The 24,233-nt window shown below is 44.1% G+C and overlaps 1 protein-coding gene across 5 annotated transcripts in view; it reads left to right on the top strand.

Annotated features, from left to right (window-relative positions):
- Positions 1-24,233, top strand: part of LOC137418504 (tyrosine-protein phosphatase non-receptor type 13) — a 240,305-nt gene that overhangs the window by 144,616 nt on the left and 71,456 nt on the right. For all 5 annotated transcript variants that reach the window (XM_068104581.2, XM_068104582.2, XM_068104580.2 and 2 more), the window contains exons 24-34: positions 1-39; positions 156-370; positions 1,881-1,979; positions 6,689-6,864; positions 8,769-9,084; positions 10,059-10,217; positions 10,332-10,506; positions 12,365-12,575; positions 14,978-15,063; positions 17,466-17,533; positions 17,663-17,824. The exon at positions 1-39 is cut by the window's left edge and continues 118 nt beyond it. In XM_068104581.2, the coding sequence (XP_067960682.2) occupies positions 1-39; positions 156-370; positions 1,881-1,979; positions 6,689-6,864; positions 8,769-9,084; positions 10,059-10,217; positions 10,332-10,506; positions 12,365-12,575; positions 14,978-15,063; positions 17,466-17,533; positions 17,663-17,824 (1,706 nt within the window). The remainder of the gene's footprint in view (positions 40-155; positions 371-1,880; positions 1,980-6,688; positions 6,865-8,768; positions 9,085-10,058; positions 10,218-10,331; positions 10,507-12,364; positions 12,576-14,977; positions 15,064-17,465; positions 17,534-17,662; positions 17,825-24,233) is intronic.

Raw genomic sequence — 24,233 nt, forward strand, 5'->3', positions numbered from 1 at the left:
AGACCGATGATCATAAGGATTATACGTTCGTGACGGATGGTAAGGCACTGAAGGTCATCTTCCTGTTTCTTTGACGGATCAATGTCAGTTGTCCAATTTCTGAGCACCCGTTTATTACAAATGAGCAGCTTTCTAACTCCGAGCCAACATTGCAGAAAACGTTTTTGAGGTGACCCTGGAAAAGAGCGTCAATGGACTGGGCTTCAGCTTCATGGGCGACAAGGAACCCTGCGCGAATTCCGAGTCGTGCGATGTCGTACGCATCAAGCGGCTCTTCACCGGATATCCGGCTGAAACCTGCCACAAAATCCAGCCTGGCGACGTCATCCTCCGCGTTAATGGCATCCCGTTACGAGGCCTTTCCCACCAGGTTCTGCTTATCCCAGTGCAGTCCACTGTTCCATAGCAATAACTTCACCTGTCTATAGTAACGTTAGTTCCTTCACCCTCTGCACATTCCATGGAGGTTACTGACAATTATAATGATCATTTTGTAAGTATCGTAACAACCTGCATAGACTTGGCTTATTTTCATTTATTGGATTTTTGATTAATTAAATTTGATTAAAAAGCCTGTATGGAATCTTGGATGCGAGCCGTTCTTGAGCGACTTTTTACGCATCTTTTCACCCCAGATCAACTTTTCACCCCAGATCCACTTTTTTGAAATTCCGACTTCTTTCCTGGAAGTCCTAGCAGTGTCCATGTGTTTTATGCCTCTCCCATCCCCCTCACCCCCACTTCCCGTGCCTCCTCCCCCCAAGCCCTCTCCCTCCCACAGATCTCCCGATGTCGCTGCTCTCAAATGTTGTACTTGTGCGCTTCCCTCTCTCTCCCCATCTTGTCTATCGCGCCCCTTATTTTTTGTGTTTTATGTGTCGGTTTGACTTTTTCTGTGATTAATGTTTAGCTCTTTCACGAGCCTCGATCTTGTATGCAAAAAAAAAAAATCCCAATTGATGTGCAGGGAATGGAATGCGTCCTCACCCCAAAAAGTGTGCGATTGTTGACAAATGTTTCGCTCGAAACAAACCACTCCCTTCCAACTTGTCACTTTTGATGTCACCTGTGGCAATCCCAAATTATAATATTATCAAATTGTTGGGTATTTTTATCCAGGTGGATCTGAAATGGGATTTTTTTTTTTTTTTTGTATACAGGATCGAGGATCGTGAAAGAGCTAACATTTATCACACAAAAAAAAAATCAAACAGACACACAAAACATATAATAAGGGTAGAGGTAGACAAGATGGGGAGAGAAGGGGAAGCACACAAAGACAACATTTGAGAGCAGGGACATCGGGAGATCTGTGGGAGGGTTTGGGGGGAGGAGGCGTGGGAAGGGGGGGGGGGGCGGGGTGGGAGAGGTATAAAACACAAGGGCACTGCAAGGACTTCCAGGAAGGAAGTTGGTATTTCTCATGGAAGTTGGATGCTCATGTCATTGATATTGTTAGACGAGCTGACTCATTTGTATATGCTTCAGAAGTTTTTAATGGGACCTGAATTTTGTTTAAATTATAGTCGATAATTATAATTTAAATTGTGCTTCAGCCTAAAAATCATCCTGATGAAATGCATCTGAGAATATTCCTATTTTCAACATTTTGTAGGGAGGGAGGGGCCTTGGACCCCTTTATTTTCCTCTCGACTCCCCCAATGCAATGTTCAAGGTTCTTCTTTGCTTTATTTTTGCTTCCTCTTCTTCTCTCTAATCCTTTTCTCTTTGTCTCTTTTAATCCTCCTCCGATTCCTTTTTAATTATGTGGACACTCTTCCATCTGTATCGATTTTTGCTGGGACGTGAAAGGAAAGCATACTTCCATCGTGTGATATCTATTTTGCACAGCAATGTCGGTGAATGCTTGTTTTTTTCAGGCTGTGCTGTCGGTGCTTCGAGGGACGGGCCCGATTGTGACCCTGAAACTGTGTCGCCCAGCCCCCGGCATCCTTTCCTGCATTGATCCTGACCTCATGGTGTGTACTTCTCCTTCTACAATGAATCAGACTGTTATAGATTTAAAGTTCATGAGTAAAAATGTGCAACATATAAAAGAACCTTTGGAGGCCATTTTCCCCTGCAGAGCAGGGGTTGGCCTTTTTTGGGCACCATGGTCCCCTTTTTGAAGCAATGTTTTATGGCCGGATGCCCTTCCTGCCGCCAACCCTGTTAGTCGCCTCTTGCGACACACAGGGAATTACCAGTGAGCTGGTACTCAATTTGCCGACCTTGGAAGGATGACAGGCTGATTCAACCCCCCTGGTGTTAATTCAGTGATCGACCGGGATTCAAACCCAGGATCCCAGGATCCCAAGCCGGCACCCTAACCGCTAAGCCAACATCTGGCTAAAAATGTGCAACATATCTCTGGTTATAATTATTTTATTGTGAAAAGGAAAGGAAAGAAATGAAATAACGATGCAAACGAAGAATGAGGGAGTTGAAGTTTGGCCTGTTGTTGTTGTTGTTGTTGTTGATTAGCCCCAGTTAGTTCTGCTTGAACAGGCCTGTGACACAGAGATAGCCGATCGATCTCCCAGGAACGTCTCAGATGTTGTGCTCTTGCCTTCATGGAGCCAGGGCCGCAAGGTCTTCTATAATGTGTTTTGTTGTGTGGCGGGTGGCCTAGTAGAGGTTGAAGGTGTCGTCAGTGGATAGTGTGAAAGCTGCGGGTGGTGTCCACAGTGGAGGCGTCAAAGGTGAACACGATCAGACCTGTGGAGTAATTTCTCTGTGTTGTCCATGGATGGGGGTTTAGTGCCGAGGATACTGTTTGGCCTAGGTTGCTTATTGTGTTTATGGTGATGTGGGTATGGATGTGTGTTTTTGTCATTGATTGATGGGGATGTTTTGAAGGATGTCGTTGGGGTGTCTTTGTGGTGTAGTCTTCATGTGTCTAGGGGTCTCTAGGTGATTGGACATGTAGTGGCACGGGTGATTGGTATTGGCACTTGCAGCTGTAAGGAACAGTGCACCTCTCATGTCCGATTGGTCTTTGAATTTTAACATTTGCCTCTGTGTGTAGGTGCTCGATGGGTGTTGTTGACGTGCAATTTGTGACGATGCTAAGGGCTTCATTTTGTCTGGTCTGTTCGATGTTGAGATGTGTGTTGGCTAGGTTGGAGGCCCAAGATGACCTACTGTAGTCAATGACTGATATGATGTACTGTTTGTATATTGGTGATGTTGTCTCTTTGTGGTGTCTGATTCATTTTTACTCCCGCCAGGGAGTAATGCATTCGCTCGTGTCCGTGTGTGTGTGTGTCCGTGTGTTTGTGAACAAGATATTTGGAAGAGTTCTGAATGGATTTGGATGAAAGTTGGTGGGATGATTGCCCTTGGGATAAGGAAGAATTGATTAGTTTTTGGTGAAGCTCAGGAAATTATTCCGGATCCAGGAAGTTTTTTTGTGAATTTTTTGGGGAATATTTCTTTTCTGTTTTCCTTTAAAAACCATTTTCTCTGCAATAATTGGACCGATTGAGAGCAAATTTTTACCATAGGACGGACTCGGTCTGCAGAATATTTTAATGGTAATTATGACGTCACAGGTCACGTGGTTCGGCCGCCATATTTTTTGAGTGAAAAACACTAAAATCCAATTTTCTTCAAAACGCCTGAACAGATTGAGGCAAAACTTTGCAGGCAGAATCGCATACCCATGACGAACAAAAAAGTCAGCGAGCATGACGTCATGCATCACATGGTTTCAGAGTTATGACTTTTTTAAGCACAAACATTTAAAACCTAGCTCCTCCCTCATTTGTGATCCAATCGAGGGGAAACTTCCTAAATCTGTTCAGCATATCCGTCTACTAAAATGTCCTTGTTGAATTTGCGATAGGTCACGTGGTTTGGCAGACATCGTTAATTAAAAGCAAATAATAAAAACATTTATATCCCTTGAACCACTTCATTGATCGACGTGAAACTTCATACTGTAGTAGAGGTCATGAAGAGTAACAAGTGTGAAAAATTTGAAGATTGGATGTACGGTCTGGAAGCTAGAAGTTGTTATTGCGTGAAGAAGAAGAGTCTTCGCCTGTGGACGATTAATTATTTATCACATGTACAGACTTGCAGGCGTCGTTTGACACAATCTCCCGGGTTAATTTGAACCTCAAATAAAATTATAATTCCAGATTTGTCAATGGCTGAAGTATATTAACAAACGAATAAAACAGATTTGGCAAAATTCGAACTTTTAAAAAAAAGATCGCATATTCACCCAGGGTTGTGAGAGGCTGAAGAAGAAGAAACCTTGCATGGGCATGGAAGACCAAAAAATAGTTCTGGCTCTGTGATTTTCAGGTTTATTTATCTATTTATCTACATATCTGGGCAGTGTCTGTTGTCAATAAACTACTCCCTGAAACTTATTTCCGTGGTTGTGAAGTGTTTTTAAAAACGTGGTGGTTTTGAATCACGTGGCGGTGAGGTATTTTGAATTATGTGGTGGTGAGGTGTAAAATGACGTGGTAGTGAGGTGTTTTTAAATCACGTGGCTGTGCAGTGTTTTTAATTTCGTGTTTTGTGGCTGTGAAGTGTTTTTTATTTCGTGTTTTGTGGCAGTGAGGTGTTTTTAATATATATATATATATATATATATATATATATATATATATATATATATATATATATATATATATATATATATACTGTATATATATATATATATATATATATATATATATATATATATATAAATGTATGTACATATATATATATATATATATATATATATATATATATTATATATATATATACATACATACATACATACATACATACATACATACATACATACATACATATCTGTGCAGTGTCTGTCTTGTGTTGTCTTGTCTTGTGTTGTTACGGAACTACTCCCTCAAACTTTTGTGAAATCGTACTATTCCAACTTGACGCACGGCGGGAGTGTGCGCTCTACTGAGTGGCGTTCTAGTGTTCATTTTGTAATTGGTTTATTTTGTCTGCCTGTCTCCAGATGTCGATCTATGATCAAGGAAACACTTAATTTCAATTGAATGTTGTACTTTGAACACTAGAACACAAATCGGAACACGAAACTGCAGCTTAATTTGGCAAATTGTACGTAATCTCATCACCAAGCACGCATGTGCAGAGAAGAGTGCGGTAGTTGTTTTTTGTCTCTCTGCCTGTCTGCCAGTCAACCAAGATTTAAAATCATTCCAAACTGGAAAGTTGTGTTTTTAGGGATATAATAAAGGATACAAATAGGCACAAATAACTAATTTCATGTGTTAAATATGATGGTGTAAACAACGTTGCATCATCAGTAAACATCCAAAAAATGTTTTTTCCTACAACCCTAAAAAAAAAAGCGTTATTTTATTAGCCCTGTCTCCCGCACAATCGTTTTTTGCAATTACTTCTGTGTGTGTGTGTGTGTGTGTGTGTGTGTGTGTGTGTGTGTGTGTCTGTGTGTGTCTGTGTACTGTCTGTACTGTCTGTACTGTCTGTACTGCAACTTTTTTTTACCATTTTAATTATTGTCATCAAATTTACAACAAAGCTTCATTGGGATAATATGGAGAAGACAAATTAAAAATTTTGTTCAAAGTTCAAAGGTCAGCATCACCTGAAATCATCTATTTTCATCCAAATTGACCTGAAATTTCCATTTACCATTTGAGTTTTGTCATTAAATTTTCAACAAAGCTTTATTATGAGAATATGGAGAAGGCAAATTAATAATTTGGTCTAAAGGTCAGCATCATATAAAATCGTCAATTTTCACGCAATTTACCTGATATTTTAAGGATTTGCGTATTGGGTCACTGAATTGATTCACCAATTAAAAGCTACAAGTCGATTGTTTTTTCTGTTTTTTTAGACCGAAAGGTCATGGTTGCATAAAATCATCAATTTTCATGCAATTGACCTGAGATTTTAAGAATTTGCATATTTGGTCAGAGTTGGTTCACAAATGAAAAGCTAAAAGCTGATTTTTTTCTTCTTTTTATATCAAAGGGTCAAAGGTCAAGGTTGCATAAAATCATCAATTTTCATTTGATTGACTTGAAATTTGAGCAGGGTTTGCATTTTCGGTCACTGAAGCATATTCCTTTTGCAGTCACAAGGTCAAGATCGCCTAAAATCGTCAATTTTTAGTTGTTTTCATCATGTTTAGCATATTGAAGAAGTTAAAGCGGACGCGGATTGGCTTTGCATTTTCAAATGCTTTCTAATTTCAATTGAATTATATACTTGAACACTAGAGAACACAAATTGCCATATTACCCTTCCAAAAATTCCCAGTTAAACAGTGCTTGGGGCAAATTATTACGGCATTTAATGCCATCTCAAACAATCAAATGTCAGCAAAATATTACGCCATCTCAGCATTGAGGAATATCGAGATTCAGACAAAGTGGCGGCTCATAGGAAATATAGACTGTGCTCAGAAACGAAAAGCAAGAGTTTGAAAAGACCCTTCCAATGTCCTTTTTTTCAAGACTGTGCGGGGTGAGGTGTTCTATTAACTCGTTAATTTTTAATGTTTATAACGTGATCTGAGAATCACGTGGATGTGCCAAAGTGATGACGAGTATTTTTGTACAAGTGTTTGGTATTGGTTGAGTGGTCTCGTGTCTATAGTAAGGAGTGCCAGTTGTATCGTTTTTTTAGGTTTTTTTTTTAGTCGAGTCTGTTGTTGATACAGAATCCTCCTGGCTCTCCGCATCTTCACGGAATTCATTCAAATCACATTCAAGCACTTGCTGTGCAGCAACCCACTCAAGAACAGCATGAAAGTGGTACAACAAGTGGCCTGAAATCATGGACTACGATAGAGTTTATGCCAGATTTGGAATCTAACCAAGCTCAAGAGCATCACACGTAAGTGCAAACATCTCCCGAGATTGTTCACTTCACTCAAATGATACTTTAAATATGAATTAATACCCATCGATATACAGTCGTACCCTGACGTTCGCGGTTCCAACATGTGCGGGTTCCACGTATTCATGGTTGATAAATTGTGACTTGCATGTACATTTGCAGCCCTGTGTCCCACGTATTCGTGGTTTTTTCGTGGGCGCAAATTTATTTTCCCACAAGCACAAAAAATTTTCCCCACAAGCCACGAGCATAACACAGTTCTAAAACATATCTTCCACCAGCCACGCACAAAGCAGCTGAACGCACAAGGCAGCTGGATGTATGTAAAAAAAAAACATATCTTCCATGAGCTGCGAGCATGACCTGCTTCTACATTTTTGGCCTCTTTCATGAATCAGGAACGCTGGGGACATATAACATATCCCCTTTTTCCCCACTGAAACAATGGCACCACATTGTGGATTTTCTTTGACATTTGTGGATTTTCCTCGACATTCATGGGATTTTCCTCGACATTCATGGGATTTTCCTCGACATTTGCGGGATTTTCCTCGACATTTGCGGGATTTTCCTCGACATTCGCAGGATTTTCCTCGACATTCGCGGGATTTTCCTCGACATTCGTGGGATTTTCCTCGACATTTGTGGGATTTTCCTCGACATTTGTGGGATTTTCCTCGACATTTGTGGGATTTTCCTCGACATTTGTGAGATTTTCCTTCACATTTGCGGGATTTTCCTCGACATTCGTGAGATTTTCCTCGACATTTGTGGGATTCTCCTCGACATTCGTGGGATTCTCCTCGACATTCGTGGGATTCTCCTCGATATTCGTGGGATTTTCCTCGACATTCGTGGGATTTTCCTCGACATTCGTGGGATTCTCCTCGACATTTGTGGGATTCTCCTCAACATTTGTGGGATTCTCCTCGACATTCGTGGGATTCTCCTTGACATTCGTGGGATTTTCCTTGACATTCGTAGGATTTTCTCGACATTCGTGGGATTTTCCCCGACATTCGTGGGATTTTCCTCAACATTCGTGGGATTTTCCTCGACATTCGTGGGATTTTCCTTGACATTCGTGGGATTTTCCTTGACATTCGTGGGATTTTCCTTGACATTCGTGGGATTTTCCTCGACATTCGTGGGATTTTCCTTGACATTCGTGGGATTTTCCTTGACATTCGTGGGATTTTCATTGACATTCGTGGGATTTTCCTTGACATTCGTGGGATTTTCCTTGACATTCGTGGGATTTTCCTTGACATTCGTGAGATTTTCCTTGACATTCGTGGGATTTTCCTTGACATTCGTGGGATTTTCCTTGACATTCGTGGGATTTTCCTTGACATTCGTGGGATTTTCCTTGACATTCGTGGGATTTTCCTTTACATTCGTGGGATTTTCCTTTACATTCGTGGGATTTTCCTTGACATTCGTGGGATTTTCCTTGACATTCGTGGGATTTTCCTTGACATTTGTGGGATTTTCCTTGACCTTCATGGGATTTTCCTTGATATTCGTGTGATTTTTCTTTTTGTCGTTGACATTCATGGGATTTTCCTTGACATTTGTGGGGTTTTCCTTGACATTTGTGGGATTTTCCTTGACATTTGTGGCATTTTCCTTGACATTAGCGGGATTTTCCTTCACATTCATGGGATTTTCCTTCACATCGGTGGGATTTTTCTTGACATTCGTGGATTTTCTGCAATTTAGAAACCGCTGGGATCCTTTCCCCCCTTTTCCCATTGAAAGAATGCCCCCACATTCACGGCTCCAACATCTAGGAATGTATCCCCATGCGAATGCAAGGGTTTGACTGTATTTGTGTTTCCTTGAGCGATGTTCATGCCTTAAATGCAATGACATTAATATTGACCATTTGTCACATTCAGGTCCTCTCCACATGCACTTTCAGATGTGATCATTTCAAGCTCAGTGGTTCCTAGCTCTCTGGACATCTCAGCTAATGATGCCTCAGTGATGCCATTTCCTGGTAGCTTTGAAGAACTGGATACACAAAGCATGTCATCTGCACCGTTGCTCCATACTTCTGTTGGTTCCACTGATCATGAGAAGCAATCAAGTTGTTCTGATAGCATAGAGGACATGGAGGAGTTGGACAATGAAGAGGAAGATGAGGCTTGGGAAGATGTGGTTGATGAAATGGAAGATGAAACGAATGAGGAAGAATTTGATGACTACGCCCCTGTGAGCTTTTCTTTTTATCTCCTTAAGCCCCCAACATGGGAGGCTTATTGCTGTTTGTTGCTGGGTTTCTACAATTGGCACCTCAAATTTTTAATGGTGCCACCGAATTTCTTAGACACCAACAGTAGTACACTCCATTTAGAAAAATAAAATCTTCCTGTGTTCTCAACACCCCAAATTTCCAAACTGTATCAATTTCAGAGCTGTATCTCGGCGCCGGCTGCGACTTTCAGAATTAAATCTTGCATTAATATGTGCAATAGAAATTGTGCAGCGTTGACACAATTTTTTTTGACCTAGACTTAATTGTTAAGGTCATGATCTAATTCTAGACATATTTCTAGATATCTGAAGCAAGCCACATTTAAGCTTAATTTACATCATACCTTTTGGGGTTAAATAGAGGTCAAGGTTTTACAACCCTTGGAGTAATAAATCACCATTTAGGGTTTTCTCCCCTTTTTCTGCCATTATCTTGGATCTGGCTGTGACTTATGAATGAAATTTTGCATCAGTGATGGGAATAAAAAGTATGCAGTGTTGACATTTCCTCTGATTTCCTTGATGTGAGTTTTATGGATAGACTGTAGATGAGGACACATTTTCTTATTCTACACTCTATCCCTGAATGTTGAAAGTCAAGGTCATATGGTGGTTCAAACAAAATATGGCCATAATTGGATTGCGGGCCAAGGGTATGTCATGAGCGATCGCCAAGGGTCGGGGGAGACTTACCCTTGGCGATCACTTTGTGATTGCAGATATCTCATTGGATTTGTTATTTTCCTGAGTTTTCACACCCCTTAAACTACTCATTTGCAATCAATTATCTTGAAACCTCTGTCCTTTTTTTTTTGCTTCCGCATTATCGATATCTTTGTATCGCAAGATTAATAGTTAAACATGGCAGCTTCACACAAAGTCGCACCTGCCCCGAAGAAAATATTTGGTTTGGTGGTTTTATTCCCGACTAGGAGGTTGAGATCGAGCTGAACCTAGAAAAGCAACCAGGAGAAGGTCTTGGGTTCACTGTCGCCCGTGGCCAAGAAGATGGAGGCTGCTATGTGCAGGCTGTTGTGCAAGGTTCGGCCTTGCGTAATGGCCAAATCCGTTCAGGAGATCGCCTGTTAGTGGTAAGACGTGAACCTTTATCCACACAACTGAGCAATACCAGCTTGGAAGTTGATAACAGTTTTAGATATTTAATGCGTTTGAAGTTTGTTGTTTATGAATTTGCATCTCTCCAGGTGGACACACAGGATGTTTCAGCTATGGCCTATCAGCAGGTGGTAGAAACCTTGCGTGCCACGGGGCAACAAGTTAGATTGGTTGTGGGACGTGCACTGAAGAACCTCGGTGCTCCACTGCCTCCTGAGGACCTCCCAGATATTGTGCTACACCTACATCAAAGTGGAGAGACCGGTACAGTATTGCTTTGTGTGGTTCATCAGAATGTCGGCTCTTTCAATCATTGACAGGCTTGCTGTCCTCTACACTCTTGCTAGAATTGCCCATTGCTTAAATCAAAACACAACTCTCCAGTACACAGAATGTTTCACTTTAGCATTAAACGGCACCAAAAATTGAAGTGCTGGAGCAATATCCCTTTGAACCATAAATGCAATTGTTCCTTTTACCCCAAACAACGTGGTCTGCTCCCAAGGTTTTCAGCTTAATTATTCTGGACTCATGGCATAGCTTAACGTGAACCAGAGACATGGTGCCAACATGGAAGACAGCAATGATACTTGGGCACAAAATATAAGTTTTGTGGCACAGAGGCTGTCTAGGTGTTTACAGCAAGAAGGCCGCCACCTGACACAGCAGCACGAATCTGGGACGTAGTGGGCCACCCCGTCACAGCAGCACCAATCTGGGATGTAGTGGTCCACCCCGTCACAGCAGCACCAATCTGGGATGTAGTGGTCCACCCCGTCACAACAGCACCAATCTGGGATGTAGTGGGCCACCCCGTCACAGCAGCACCAATCTGGGATGTAGTGGGCCACCCCATCACAGCAGCACCAATCTGGGATGTAGTGGGCCACCCCGTCACAGCAGCACCAATCTGGGATGTAGTGGGCCACCCTGTCACAGCAGCACCAATCTGGGACGTAGTGGGCCACCCCGTCACAGCAGCACCAATCTGGGATGTAGTGAGCCACCCCTTCACAGCACCAATCTGGGATGTAGTGGGCCACCCCTTCACAGCAGCACCAATTTGGGATGTAGTGGGCCACCTTGTCACAACAGCACCAATCTGGGATGTAGTGGGCCACCCCGTCACAGCAGCACCAATCTGGGATGTAGTGGGCCACCCCTTCACAGCACCAATCTGGGATGTAGTGGGCCACCCCTTCACAGCAGCACCAATCTGGGATGTAGTGGGCCACCTCGTCACATGGATATTCTCCAGATTCCAGACATGGATATTCAACTATCTTATATGGATAATTCCCTCCCATCATGCATTATCTGCATTATGGTTGTGTATATATAGACATGAGAGCTGCTGGATGGCCTAGTGGTACGCACACTCGCATCAGCTGTCTCGCCAAGGTTTGAATCCTGACCAATCTCTAAACTCGACCCAGTGTTTCAAAGGCAAGGTCATTCATCGATGTGTGTGTCGTTCCTTGGATAGACGTTGAACTGGGCAATCCCATCTGCTGTCCTTAGTCGGTGCCTCCCTTGTCCGTTAACTTTTTCCATTTTTGCTACTCTTTCCTTATTACCTGGCTGATTGTTCTGAAACTTTACACATGAATACAAGAGAGGTGCCCACACAATCGCCCAGGCTTCGATTTTTCGATTTTGGATCATGGGGGCTCCCAGGGGGTTTTACCCCCTGAAACTTTGGATCCCTACTCATCCCTTATTTACCAACCGATTGCTCTGAAACCCGATACAGCTCTTCTACTCAATGGTCCGCAGGATGGCTCGGTGTTAGATTTTTCGATTTCACATTAGGGGATCAGGGATCTCTCAGGTGGGACCCCCAAAATCAGCAGAGGTCTGAACTTAAAAATAAAAAATAATAAAAAAATAATAAAAACTACAACCTCAAGAGATGACTCTCATCCCACTTGAGGCTATTTTGCTGAACGAATACGTGTTAGCAAGAAGTTTCTTTATTTTGACAAATAATTTCGAGCTACTTACCATTTTTGTGAATTGGAACAAAAGGCAAATTAGTGAGCATGTTGATTTAGTTGAATCACAAAATCTATCACGATATTCGGTGCTTTATTTTTGGATTACCTGCAACGGTTTTCCCTAGGCCTATTGCTCTGTGGCGGTATGGGGACACCCTTACAAGCGTTACATTTGTCTGGCGTGCTCGCTGGCTCTCCTGCTGCTCTCGATGGCTCCCTGATCCCAGGAGATCGGCTTCACTACATTGATGGCAAAAGCACCTTGGGCATGTTGCGGTGCGAGGGTGAGATGATGCTGTCAAACTCTGGTCCTCAGGTCTGCATTAAAGCCACAAGGTAAACGTTCTCACGACTGTGAATTTGCGTAAAAAAAAATTTTTTTTTTAATCATGAGATCATTAAAAATATTTATAATCTTGGAACAAATAAAGCTAGGAGGATGATTTTTTTGTAAGAGGCATGTACAGTATGAACATCGGACATTTGTACGCTATTGAAGAACTCGCCCAAACCGCTTTCCTCTCTTTGTAATCACGTGATGTAGGCGAGTGGTGGAATTCTGTTTGACGATTCATTATTCTGGATGATTCTGGATGTATCCTGGGAAATGGAATGGACCTCTCGTTATATGGCTGCTTGCTGGTCTCCCGACGCGTGTTCATTTGACTCAAATATCCTATCCCTGACCTTTGATCAATTACACTTCCTTCTTCTTCAAATTGATGAACCAGACGCAAAATGTTTTTCTTATCACACGTTTCAAATTCTATACAAAAGTTCCTTTGTGCAGTCACAATGGAATGACCAGTTTCATAATATAATTTTATGACGAACACTTTCATGCGTGTTGTATGACACAATGTTGCTCAGGCAGAGATGCCGACTAACGGATTTGTATTTTCGATGCTTGTAGATGTTTCTTATAATAAAAAAATTTAGACTCCTAGCTTTATTTATTTCAAGACTTTTTTTTTTTGATCCCATCAATAAAGGAAACTTTTCGAATAACGTCGTTCATTGATTCTTGTTACTGTGACAGAGTCTATCAAGCATGTAAGAGTTGCGTAAAATGTTGTAGAATCTGTTCATTACTTGCGAAAATCCAAGATTTTTCATGTATACACAAAGAATTAAGTTAAGCACCCCCCCCGTTTTTTTACAACCTCACACATTACAAGTTTGTTGTCGTCAAAACAGTGTAATATACCCATGATATTGCTATATTTTCTGGAGAAGTGATATTATGGTCACATAAAAACATAACAATCATGCCGTTTTCAATATTTTATTCTGAATAATTTAAGGTGAAATTTTTTGGGAATTTTAGGCATATTTTCACCTCAATTTAAGTATGGAGCTATAGGTCCATCACGGACAGTGTGGATGACGTTTATGTTTTCTAACGTACAGTCATTGTTCTGAGAGGACCTCTAGCGATCTTTGCGTCAATAACGTGTGTAGGACCCACGTGATCGGATCACTGACTCAACCAATCACTTTTTTTCACTTTGATCACTCAATTTCATCAATGGATAATTGCTAATGTCATACCAATCATTATTTGATCTCACATACCTTAGAATATATGCCAATGTATACATATACACAAAGAATATATATTAGGGGGTGCTTACCTTAATTCGTTGTGTAGGGGTGCTTAACTTAATTCTTTGTGTATATATTGATTGCTTGGTCACGTGTCAATTTTTCCGAATTGTCCGAATTTCTGGTTTTGGACATCGGACATTTCGGACATCCGAATAAAATGTCCGAATTTCTAAAATCGTCAATTTTCAACCGATTGACTTGGGGTTTGAAGAGTATTTGCATATTTGATCATTGAATTCAACTACCAATTATTTTTGAGGTCAACATAGACCAAAGGTCAACATAGGCCAAAGGTCACCAACTTAGGTGAAAGTTCTAAAATCCTCAATTTTCATCCAATTCACTTGAAATTTGAGGAGGATTTGCATATTTGATCATTGAATTCAACCACAAATGATTTTTGAGGTCAAATTTGTTTTAGGGATTTCGCAAGTACCGTGCTCTGCACAACGTCTTTCTTGTTTGTTTGTTTATTTGCTTATTTATATTTTGCTATCTGATCAGATTCACAGTGATGGGTTTTGTAAATTCTTAATTTTGAATGTAGTCCACAAAGTTTCTGACTATTTCTGTCTCATTTGATGTCACGTTTACCTTTAGCTGAATAGCATTGTTTAGATGAATACCTTCATTTGTCTGTGAACCTTGTCCTTTTTTTTATAATTTCATTGCTTTTCATGTTAAATAAATAATCCACTCCACTATCATCCTTTCTCTTTCCGATATTACTCTTGTCCCTTCCTTTTCCCAATTTAGCACCAACCTCCCAATCCCCCCCCCCCCCCAACTCTCCACCCCAACTTTCACTTCCCACCCCAACCCCAACTTCCCAACCCCCCCATCCACACCCCCAACCCCCCCCCCCCCCACTCCCCAACCTCCCACTTCCCCAATGCATATGAAATAAATATGGAACCTTCTCTTTAAATGTAGAATAAATATTACTCATTGAGTTTATGTAGCAAACATTGCCTTTTCTTCTTTGAATGATTTCCCTGCCTTGTGGATGGTTCTTCTAATTAGTTCTACCAACTTCTACATTGTTTATGTTCGGTTATATACGAAGTTCTAAACAGATGTGCGTATTTCACAAGTCATAGACTGCAAACAGTTCCTGTGCTTTTCTACAGAGATGGAAAACCAGTACCTTTCCTTAAAGGAAACAAGATGGACTCCGACTCTAATGATGAGCAGTTGACAGAGGAGTTAGTAAATGGTAAGAAAGATCTCCTTTGTGAACCCCAAGACACTTTCATCACACCGGAGTAAAAAATATTCAATGATCACAACATCGTTTGACACGACAGATTTATTTACCAATAATTTATCTAACCGTATGAACACGAATTTATAAGTGATACAGAAGAAAAATGGAGGTGCTCTGCACTTGACAAAACTTAAATGAACATTTATAGGTCTTGTTCAACTTTCTACATCGATAAGTGTTATGTCATGATGATAATAAGATGTCTGTTACATGATCTATGGCATGTGGTAACCACTGTCCGAATCCTCAGTTTTTTCTCCATTTTTAGACTAAATCATCTCCAATAAACAAAATCTTGTACAGTATTTTAGGATTACTGTATAGTATGTTAGTACAGTATTTTCACACAAATAACCTGCCCCTTGGTATATCCACACCTGGGGGAAAAAGTGCTCTCAGAAAGTTTCAGGTACGTATAACCCGCACATGGCTATAGCCCGCGTGTCAGAGGTGTGTTCAGGTACCGAATTTCATGTAGAGCGCTCACCAAGCACTCGAGCAAGCACTCCATTCAAAACCATTGATGAGGCCCACTGCTTGGTAATCAAGTAGCTGCTTGGTAACTGAACACAGCCTAACTTTCCTCACCACATGACCGGGACATACACGATCTCCGTATTTCTTGCAGCCGACATGGCTTTGCTGTCAAGGGTCAACGAGGCCCACTGCTTGTCAACTAAGGTCAACTAAGGTCAACTAAGGTCAACTAAGGTCAACTAAGGTCAACTAAGGTCAACGAGGCAACGAGGCCCACAACCATTGATGAGGCCCACTGCTTGGTAATCAAGTAGCTGCTTGGTAACTAAGTAGCTGCTTGGTAACTGAACACAGCCTAACTTTCCTGACCACATGACCGGGACATACACGATCTCCGTATTTCTTGCAGCCGACATGGCTTTGCTGTCAAGGGTCAACGAACGACTCTTTACACATAAATCTGCGGTAAATAACCAATTGACATTAAAATGTATATCTTGAGAAAGGGTTGTTGTAATAAATAAAGTTTACTGCACCAATGTGTTAAAACTCAGCGTGGTTTGAAGTACAAATGCGACCGGAAACCACGCTACTCACCTATTAGAAATGTATAAATTCCCTGCAGGCTGTTGAATTTTATATCATTCCACGAAATTGTTCATGCCATCACAAGTCCCTGCCATACATTGTCTGCTGTCAGTACAAACAAGAGAAAACGGAAAAGTTTCACGGCCTAATTCAAACTGAAAGTTGATGAGAAAGTGGCCTGATTCCTGGAAAAGCGCACGAGAGTGATGACATGGATCCCGACAGACCAGTGGTGCCTAGGCCTTGTCGAGACAGCCGTTCCTTATCAACGGTTTCGAATGGATTGATTGCTCCATTGGATTAAGCCACTTTGCAAGCGCTCTCCAAGCTGCTTGGTAATGGAACACGTCCCCACACATGCCAACTCCAAGGTGCCTCAGCCGTTTCACATCGACACAGAAAACAAGGACTTTGTGGGCTTTATGGAAGACGACTTAGTGGTACCTACACATGGAATTATATACATATATATGTCGGTAAAATATGCGAAATAACTGTAATTAAAGCTATTACAATTAAACTTGCAAAAAAAAAAAAACTGCCTCTTTTTGTACCACTTGATCATTGAACTTGGCCCACTGTGATGATGTCACGCACATGCCGTATGGTGAAATACCGTATAACCGGCACATGAGTACACACCGCAGTTGGAATTTTTGGAACTAATTTTAAGTATATCCCACTGGTTATTTGCGTGAAAATACTGTAATCCATGTCTTTTTTTATTTTTGTGAGTGTCCACCAGATAATTAATTACCTTTACTTTAATACCTTTTAATACCTCGTATGTACATGTAGCGGGTGGTACTTCTGACAAATCTCTGATGCCAAAATGTTTTTTTTGTTTTTTTTAAACGTTTTTCTTGTAAAACTAAAAGCATAAAATTGCATTTTTCACCAAAAGGTCAGCAGTTGCAGCAATTAAGAAATGGATTTTTGGAATTGGCACAAAATTCTGATTCAGAATTGATCCTCAAACCCTATAACCTCAGATGTATGATTAAAGTACCGTAGCTGGACTGCCGAGTTACCTACCTGACCTAATCTAACAATTACCTAGCTCTCGGACTCTTGGACTGCATCCAACGGGATGGTTTTATCTATTGTTTTTTTTATTAACCCATTGTTTTTCTTTCGTATTAAATATTTTTTGCTGGAATATCAATAACGTTTGACTGATATATGGTAAATGTGACCAATGGTGGCCAAAAGTTTGTTTGCAGTGAGTTGTTGTTGGTTCTTCGCCATTATATTGAAGCTCTAATGGCAAAACGTTTTTTTTTCAGACACTACTTCCAATGTCAGCACCGATAATGAAAGCCTGTGTACCCTGTCTGATACCGAGTCATTACCGGTAGGAAATGTTGATGTAATCTGTACAACGAAAACACCGTCTGTAGTATAATGGACGTGAAATATTACAAAGTAAACCATTAATAGAAGTGGGTTTTTGTCTAAGTGCCTTGTTTCTGCATCGTTACAGAGTGACATGTTCCGTGTTCACCTTGACCAGCCTCACGGTGGCTCCTTGGGATTTTCGGTTGTTGGAGGGGACCGTGAGCGACCCGTGTTAATAAAAACCGTCCTTCCTGGTGGGGTGGCAGAAACGGAAGGCAGACTTTGTGTGGGCGACCACATACTGGAGGTGTGTACCATAAACTTGGTTTGATGAATCATTCGTTCTGCCATTTATAAAGTGACACCAGCAACATGTGTAACCTGTCACCACAAAATGAATCCAAAGTTACAAAATATACTTCATGAGACATCGATATTTCCTACTTCTGCAGGAAATGATCGTGAAAGTAACACCAAATATAATTTTACAGCAGTTGATATCGTCTACTTAAGGATAAATATTGTTACAGACACGACTTTGATGTTAAGGTGGGCCGAGCGGAATGGCCGTCGTGTCCGCACAAATTACCCGATTGTACTCGAACGTTGACGAAGCCGCGCCACGCTGGCTCAATAAGAAAAAGAAGACACCCGGCTGGGTTATAAAATGACGACACCAGGGATACGGTTCTCAAGACCTCCGGAGGAGATTATATTCGTTACGGAAGGTCAGATTACAGGGACGAGAGGTACAACATAGAAAGACAAGCACTTAGACACAAGCTTATCTTAACCCCGAACAGACGACAGGTAAACGGGACAAGGCTGACTCACACGGGGGTTGATGGCAGGAAAGCGGTTGTCGATGGCTCCAGGTGCACCTGTGCTCAAAGGTTAGAATCGACCCGGTCCGGTCCAGAGATGCGGGAGGTTTCACAGCGCTCGGAGGGGACGTTCTTTCACAGGCGGGCCTTTCTCTCTCAGCGCTCGCAGGTCCTTCTTTCTCCAGCTCGGGGCGCATCTCACGTCACATCCGGCGCGTGGCCGCGTATATCCGGCGGGGAGTGACACGCCCTCGGCTCGTTAGCTCCGCCTCGTGGAATCGGCACGTTGCTTCTCATTGGGTGCGTGCGGGGGGTTTACCAGGCTCCGCCCTTGACGAGGAGCTGACAAGGAGCCCCTTCGTGGTAACCCCGTGGAGCGCATGGTCTGGAGCGCATCGTCTGGAGCGCATTGTCAATGGCGGCGAACCGAGCCGGTGGGAGGACGCACACTCCCCCCCGCGCAGCGCCGTGCCCCTCTGTTGTTGTAGACGGGGAAGAAGATGGGAGGAGGTATGGGAAAGGTCCTAAACTCACTACTGATGCCATATAATCACATTCTGGTGCAACGAAGAGTCATAATTAATGGAGACGAGGCCTTAACTGACATAGACTAAGAATAACTAGGAAGATGTCCGAAAGTTGTCTACGTGTGGTGCGGTGGACCTGGGCACGACATTTAATGGGGGAATAAGGGGAAGGTCGGCTCTACTGATTGTTATTTACATGCAATGGGACTAGGGAATGGGGGATTGGGGAAAGTTGGGGAGTATTGGAGAAAATAGGGGAATATTTACAAGCGGATATGGAGGCCAAATTCCATATTCGCAACATTGCACCCTTCTCTACCCTCGGGGCGTCCCGACCCGATAAATTTTTACCTACTTTAGTGTGGCACGCAATGTAGTTCCCTCTACTATTAACTCTACCCTGAGTGCGACAGTTTTACAGATATTCACAAATGAGTAAATATGTCCCCCTGCGACGTTGCACCCTTCTCCTCACAGAAACACACCCACAGGATAACCGAATCCGGAAAGAATTCGCAAACTACACATACAGCCGGTAGGGAGCATTATTTACAAGATTACGCTGATATCTACACTACGATCCAGGACCTGTCTTTGGAGGAACACATGCAGATGTTATGCATAGAGAGAGCGCGCTTGCCAGCATCGATACACCAACCCACGAGTGCTCTGTGGCCGACGGCCTTTAATAACGTGCAGAGCACCCCATCCCAGCATCAAAAGCACCACCCCACCACCAATCGGTGCAGTCACCATTGTTCAATGATTAAAAATAAATGCGACAACCCCTAACCCTGCAGGTGTCTCTTGCTCTTCGTGTGGCCTTCAGTGGTGTTAACTATTAGTGGTTCACCTGTATGGCATAGGTGCCACGTTGACCCATAGGTCCATCAACGGGTGGTGCTTGGCCGCAAACGAACTGCGGTCCATTGTGGGTGGCCACAAACATTGCGGTCCATATGGTGTATCGATCCCGGCAGCAAACAGCGAAAGTGCAGGCCCACAACTGCGCAGCCAGCACCTCTCTCTCCTCTCTCTCTACCCCAAAGCCAGATCCTCGGAGGTGGGAGACAAAAGAAGCAGACAAGTGAGTAAGGTGGTAAGGGCGCAAAAGTGCACGCAATGTAAGGTGATGCACACTGGGGGCACATGGGAACCAGGTGAGACAGGTACGTTCCTATCGTACGCCCCCCCCCCCCCACCAGGTAACCTACATGGCCCCTCCCTTACCCCTTACTGTATCCACAAAACACAACACTACCCATAAACATCTACTTTACAAATCAACAAACATCCCTACTGTCTTCCCCGTTCCTCCCATAAACCAAATTCGTCTTCTCTCCCTCCTAACCAATCAAATTTGCCATTTTCAACTCTCATCAAAATTTGCCATTTTCAACTCAACATCAAAATTTGCCATTACCAATTCATCATCAGTCCCTCCTAGGGAGGGAGAGATGGAATCACCCCAATGTCTCATCCACGTCGTGATGCGTCTCACAAATCCACAGCAATTTCATTTCCTGCAACAAAACAAAGAAAACACAGGTGTGGAGTCATCATCATCACCACAGGTAAGTGGCTGCGTATGGTGCGACAGGTTCATCAATCCTAACTATTTCCTAAATGACTTTAACAACTTTACACTACCCGGGGTCTTTCTCCGGCCAAACCATTGGCCCTCTTACACTATGGGTTCTAAAAACCAATTCCCATTGGCCAAACTGTGGTGCTCTTCAATTTGGGGTCTCACTCCCCCGATTCATCTCCCGGTGCCCTCGCACAATTTCTGGGCTGTGGCGTGTACCTCTCCCAGTGGGTCTACCCACCTGCACACCTCCACCACTGCAGTTGCCTCCGAGCTTACCTGCTCCTCACCCTAACCTAACTACCTGGGGAAGGCCCTCTGGCTCTCTCCCCACTCGGTGCCCTCTCTGGCACTGGGCTACCCGGGTCCGTCCTCCGGATCCTCGGGCCCCATCCACAACTCTACCGGCTCCCAGAGCCCACCTGCGGCCTCACCTGGCCGACATCCTCACAGTGGTGGAGTGCCCAACCAACTACACACACTAACAGGCTACACGCCCAGCCATTTCCACAACACTAATGCACCCATCCACAATACCATTCTGCAACCGCACCACAAATGCCAATATCCAACCACAATTTACCTGCACCCTCTACCTAACACTTACACTACCCGCCCCGGGTACTCGTGAAAGGGGTCCACTCTTCCCCCATCCACACCTTCGCACCATGCACACCACTCCGTACCACTCACTCCAACTCTCTCCACACACCTGTACCTGCACACCTGTGCTCTCACACCTGGTGCCACCTGCACCCTTCTCTCCCCAAGCGCATTCGCGCTGATCCACACACTCACTACTCATACACTGCTCCACACACCTGTCCAGTTGCACACCTGTGCAATCACACCTGTTCAATTCTCACAAACACGGCATCATCTCAGCTAACTACTCCCTTCTGAAACTTGCGCTTCCCAGTCGTCCCTTTAAACTATTGCGCTCCCTCGTCATTATCATCCACACTAATCTACCTGCGTCCCTACTACAGGTATCAGTCACTAACTAAACTTAACGTTACCTACTGTCATCTTCTAGGGCCCTATTGATATAACCTAACCCACCCGGGCTAGTTTTCACTGCCATACACCCCATAAACTATTGCGCATTTGCCCCACACTTTCTGTGAGGGATGGTGGATTTGCCATCCCACCACATCGGGGGTCTCCCACTACCAATTTCGCTCGTCCAAATCCAACAATTCAAAAATTTTCTATTTACTGCCAATTCTATTCACTTTTCTAAATTTTGTATCAAATCACTACTATCACTATCACCATCACCCGTCTACTTATTAGGTACTCTCGGTGCGCCAATTCACATCTACAGCCCGGCTTCGTACAGCCAAGCCATGAATGCGAATTATTTTGTGCTGGCGGCTGGATGCGTCCGGCGCTCGGTGCAGGGAAGGAGGTTTACCCGGCCCGAGATCCCACGCACCTTCTCGGCGTGGAGCCATCCAATGTCCCGATCTCGACCTGCCGGCACGTCTCACCAAAAAGTGGTCGCCATGATGACCCTTTCTATCGGGCTGCCAGCTCCGCCTAGTGGAGCACGGACGCGGCCGTTCAAAGCGAGGCCCAGCACGCACCGAGGGCCCGCTTCGGCTAAAAGTCGCTCTAACCTCTAACCCGTTTAACGTCGATGCTTCACCTGGACGCTTACATCCCGCAGCCCGTTCCTTGCTCACACATCCAGCCGTGCCCATGCTCCTCGTACCTTTCCTTACACACCCAGGTACCCTCATTCCACTCACAGCCTTGGTCACACACCTGACCACCGAACACTTTGGCACACATTCGTTGTTCGCACACCTCACCAATACACCTCTTCGCGCCCCCTCCTCTGTCACCTCCTCTGTGACAATCACAGGTGTGCTCTCATTCGCACACCCAGCCATGTGCCTCACCACCAACTCCAGCGTGCATTCCCACTCACGCTCTACCATTCCAGGCGTGCATCCTTCCATCCCAGGTGTACATCCTCGCTCACCTGTCACAACCAACTCACTCTCCTTGTCACTCTCACTACTCTCACCTCCATTCTTGACAGCGCACTCACCCTTACTCTTGACAGCGCACTCTTTCCTCAGGCACCTGTCCGTTACACACCTTTCTCGCGCACACTCTTGCACACACTCTCCCGTCACACCCTCTGTAACACTCACCACAGGCATGCATTCTTCCTTGCCTTTGACAGCGCACTCTCTCCCCATGCACCTGTCCGTTACACACCTTTCTCGCGCACACTCTCCCGTCACACCCTCTGTAACACTTACCACACCGCGCTTCCATGTGCTCCCTCGCACACACGCTACGACCGACTCACTCTCGCCAGCACCCTCACTCCTCGGCGTGCACTTTTTCCTCACACACCCCAGAGTCGGACTTTCTCGCACACCTCCTTTTTCGCACACCAGACCTGTCGCACACTTCACCAACGGCCTCTCACGAACACCCGGGTCTATCTCGACCCCCAAGCTTCTTAAATCCCCTGGCGCATCATACGCACGACCATATTGGTCACCACTTACACCGGGTCCTCTTCCTCTTCGCTTCTCCTCCATCACCTGCGAATCCCTCATCCGGTTAATGAGCACATCACGATCCAAACACAGACTTTGGACCAATTCTTTTACCTCCTCGTTTATCTCTTTCTTATCCTCTCTCCGTCGCTTTTTAATTTCGCTCACCCCTTCTTCCACTTCTTCTAATTTGTGCCTCACCTCTTTTATTCCCCGGTACGTCTCCTCAAGCTCGTCCTCCAAGGCTACCTTGACCGTTTCCATGTGCGTCCTCACCTGCCGGTCCTTCGTCTCCATTACCTCTATCACCTCGTCCAACCTCGTTGTCAGTCCCTCACGTACCATCTGACATTCCCTCTTCGTCGCTATCAAGTCGTCTTTTAGTTCTTTCTGTGTCACTTTTAACCCTCCTAATACCGCAGTGTTCCTTTGAACCTGCTCCGTTAGTCCTTTTTGTCCCTCCGTCAGCTGTTCCACCTCCTGCGTCAGGACCTCTATGCCCCCTTGTAACTTTACCGTCCCCTTTCTCACCTCCTTCTCCATGCGCTCCTTACAGTGCCTCACCTCCTCGCGCACTCCTCCGACCTCCTCACTCACTCCTCTTCTGATCTCCTCTCCCATCACTTGCATCTCCTGCCCAGATGCCACCCTCATCTGCTCCATTTCCTCCCTGTGAGCATCCAGTTTGGTTTCTACCCCCATTCTGACCCCCTCTATCTGCTGCTCCATTTGTTTAACTTCCCTTTCCGCTTGGTCCCTCATGTCCCTCAATTTGCCTTCCATACTGTTTTCTAACCCCTCTAACCCATTTTTCACTTCTTTTATCCCGTTGTCTAACCCCTCAAAATTATTGTCTAACTTCCCAAATTTCTTGTCTAACTCCTCAAAATTATTGTCTAACCCCTCACTGGTACCCCTCGCTTCGTCCCTCATTACCCCCATTTGCTCACTCTGAGCCCTCGCTTCGTCCCTTATTACCCCCATTTGGCCCTCCAATCGCTCACCCTGAGCATCCATCCGGTTCCCCAACCGCTCACCCAATCGCTCAATTTGGCTCCCCATACTCATCTGTACAGCTGCCTGTAGCTGCGCAATGAGGGCCTGTATGTCAATCGGCTGCTTGTTAAAGCCCGTTGATACAGCGGGCTCGGCTACCGCGCGCTCTTGCGAGGCGCCATTTTGCGTGCCTGCTACCCTCGCTGTTTCGCTCTCCTCATGTCCCTCATGTCCCTCAATTTGGTCCTGGACCGACCCT

Source organism: Myxine glutinosa, chromosome 8, assembly GCF_964187855.1.
Source record: "Myxine glutinosa chromosome 8, kmMyxGlut1.1, whole genome shotgun sequence".
Lineage (NCBI taxonomy): Eukaryota > Metazoa > Chordata > Myxini > Myxiniformes > Myxinidae > Myxine > Myxine glutinosa.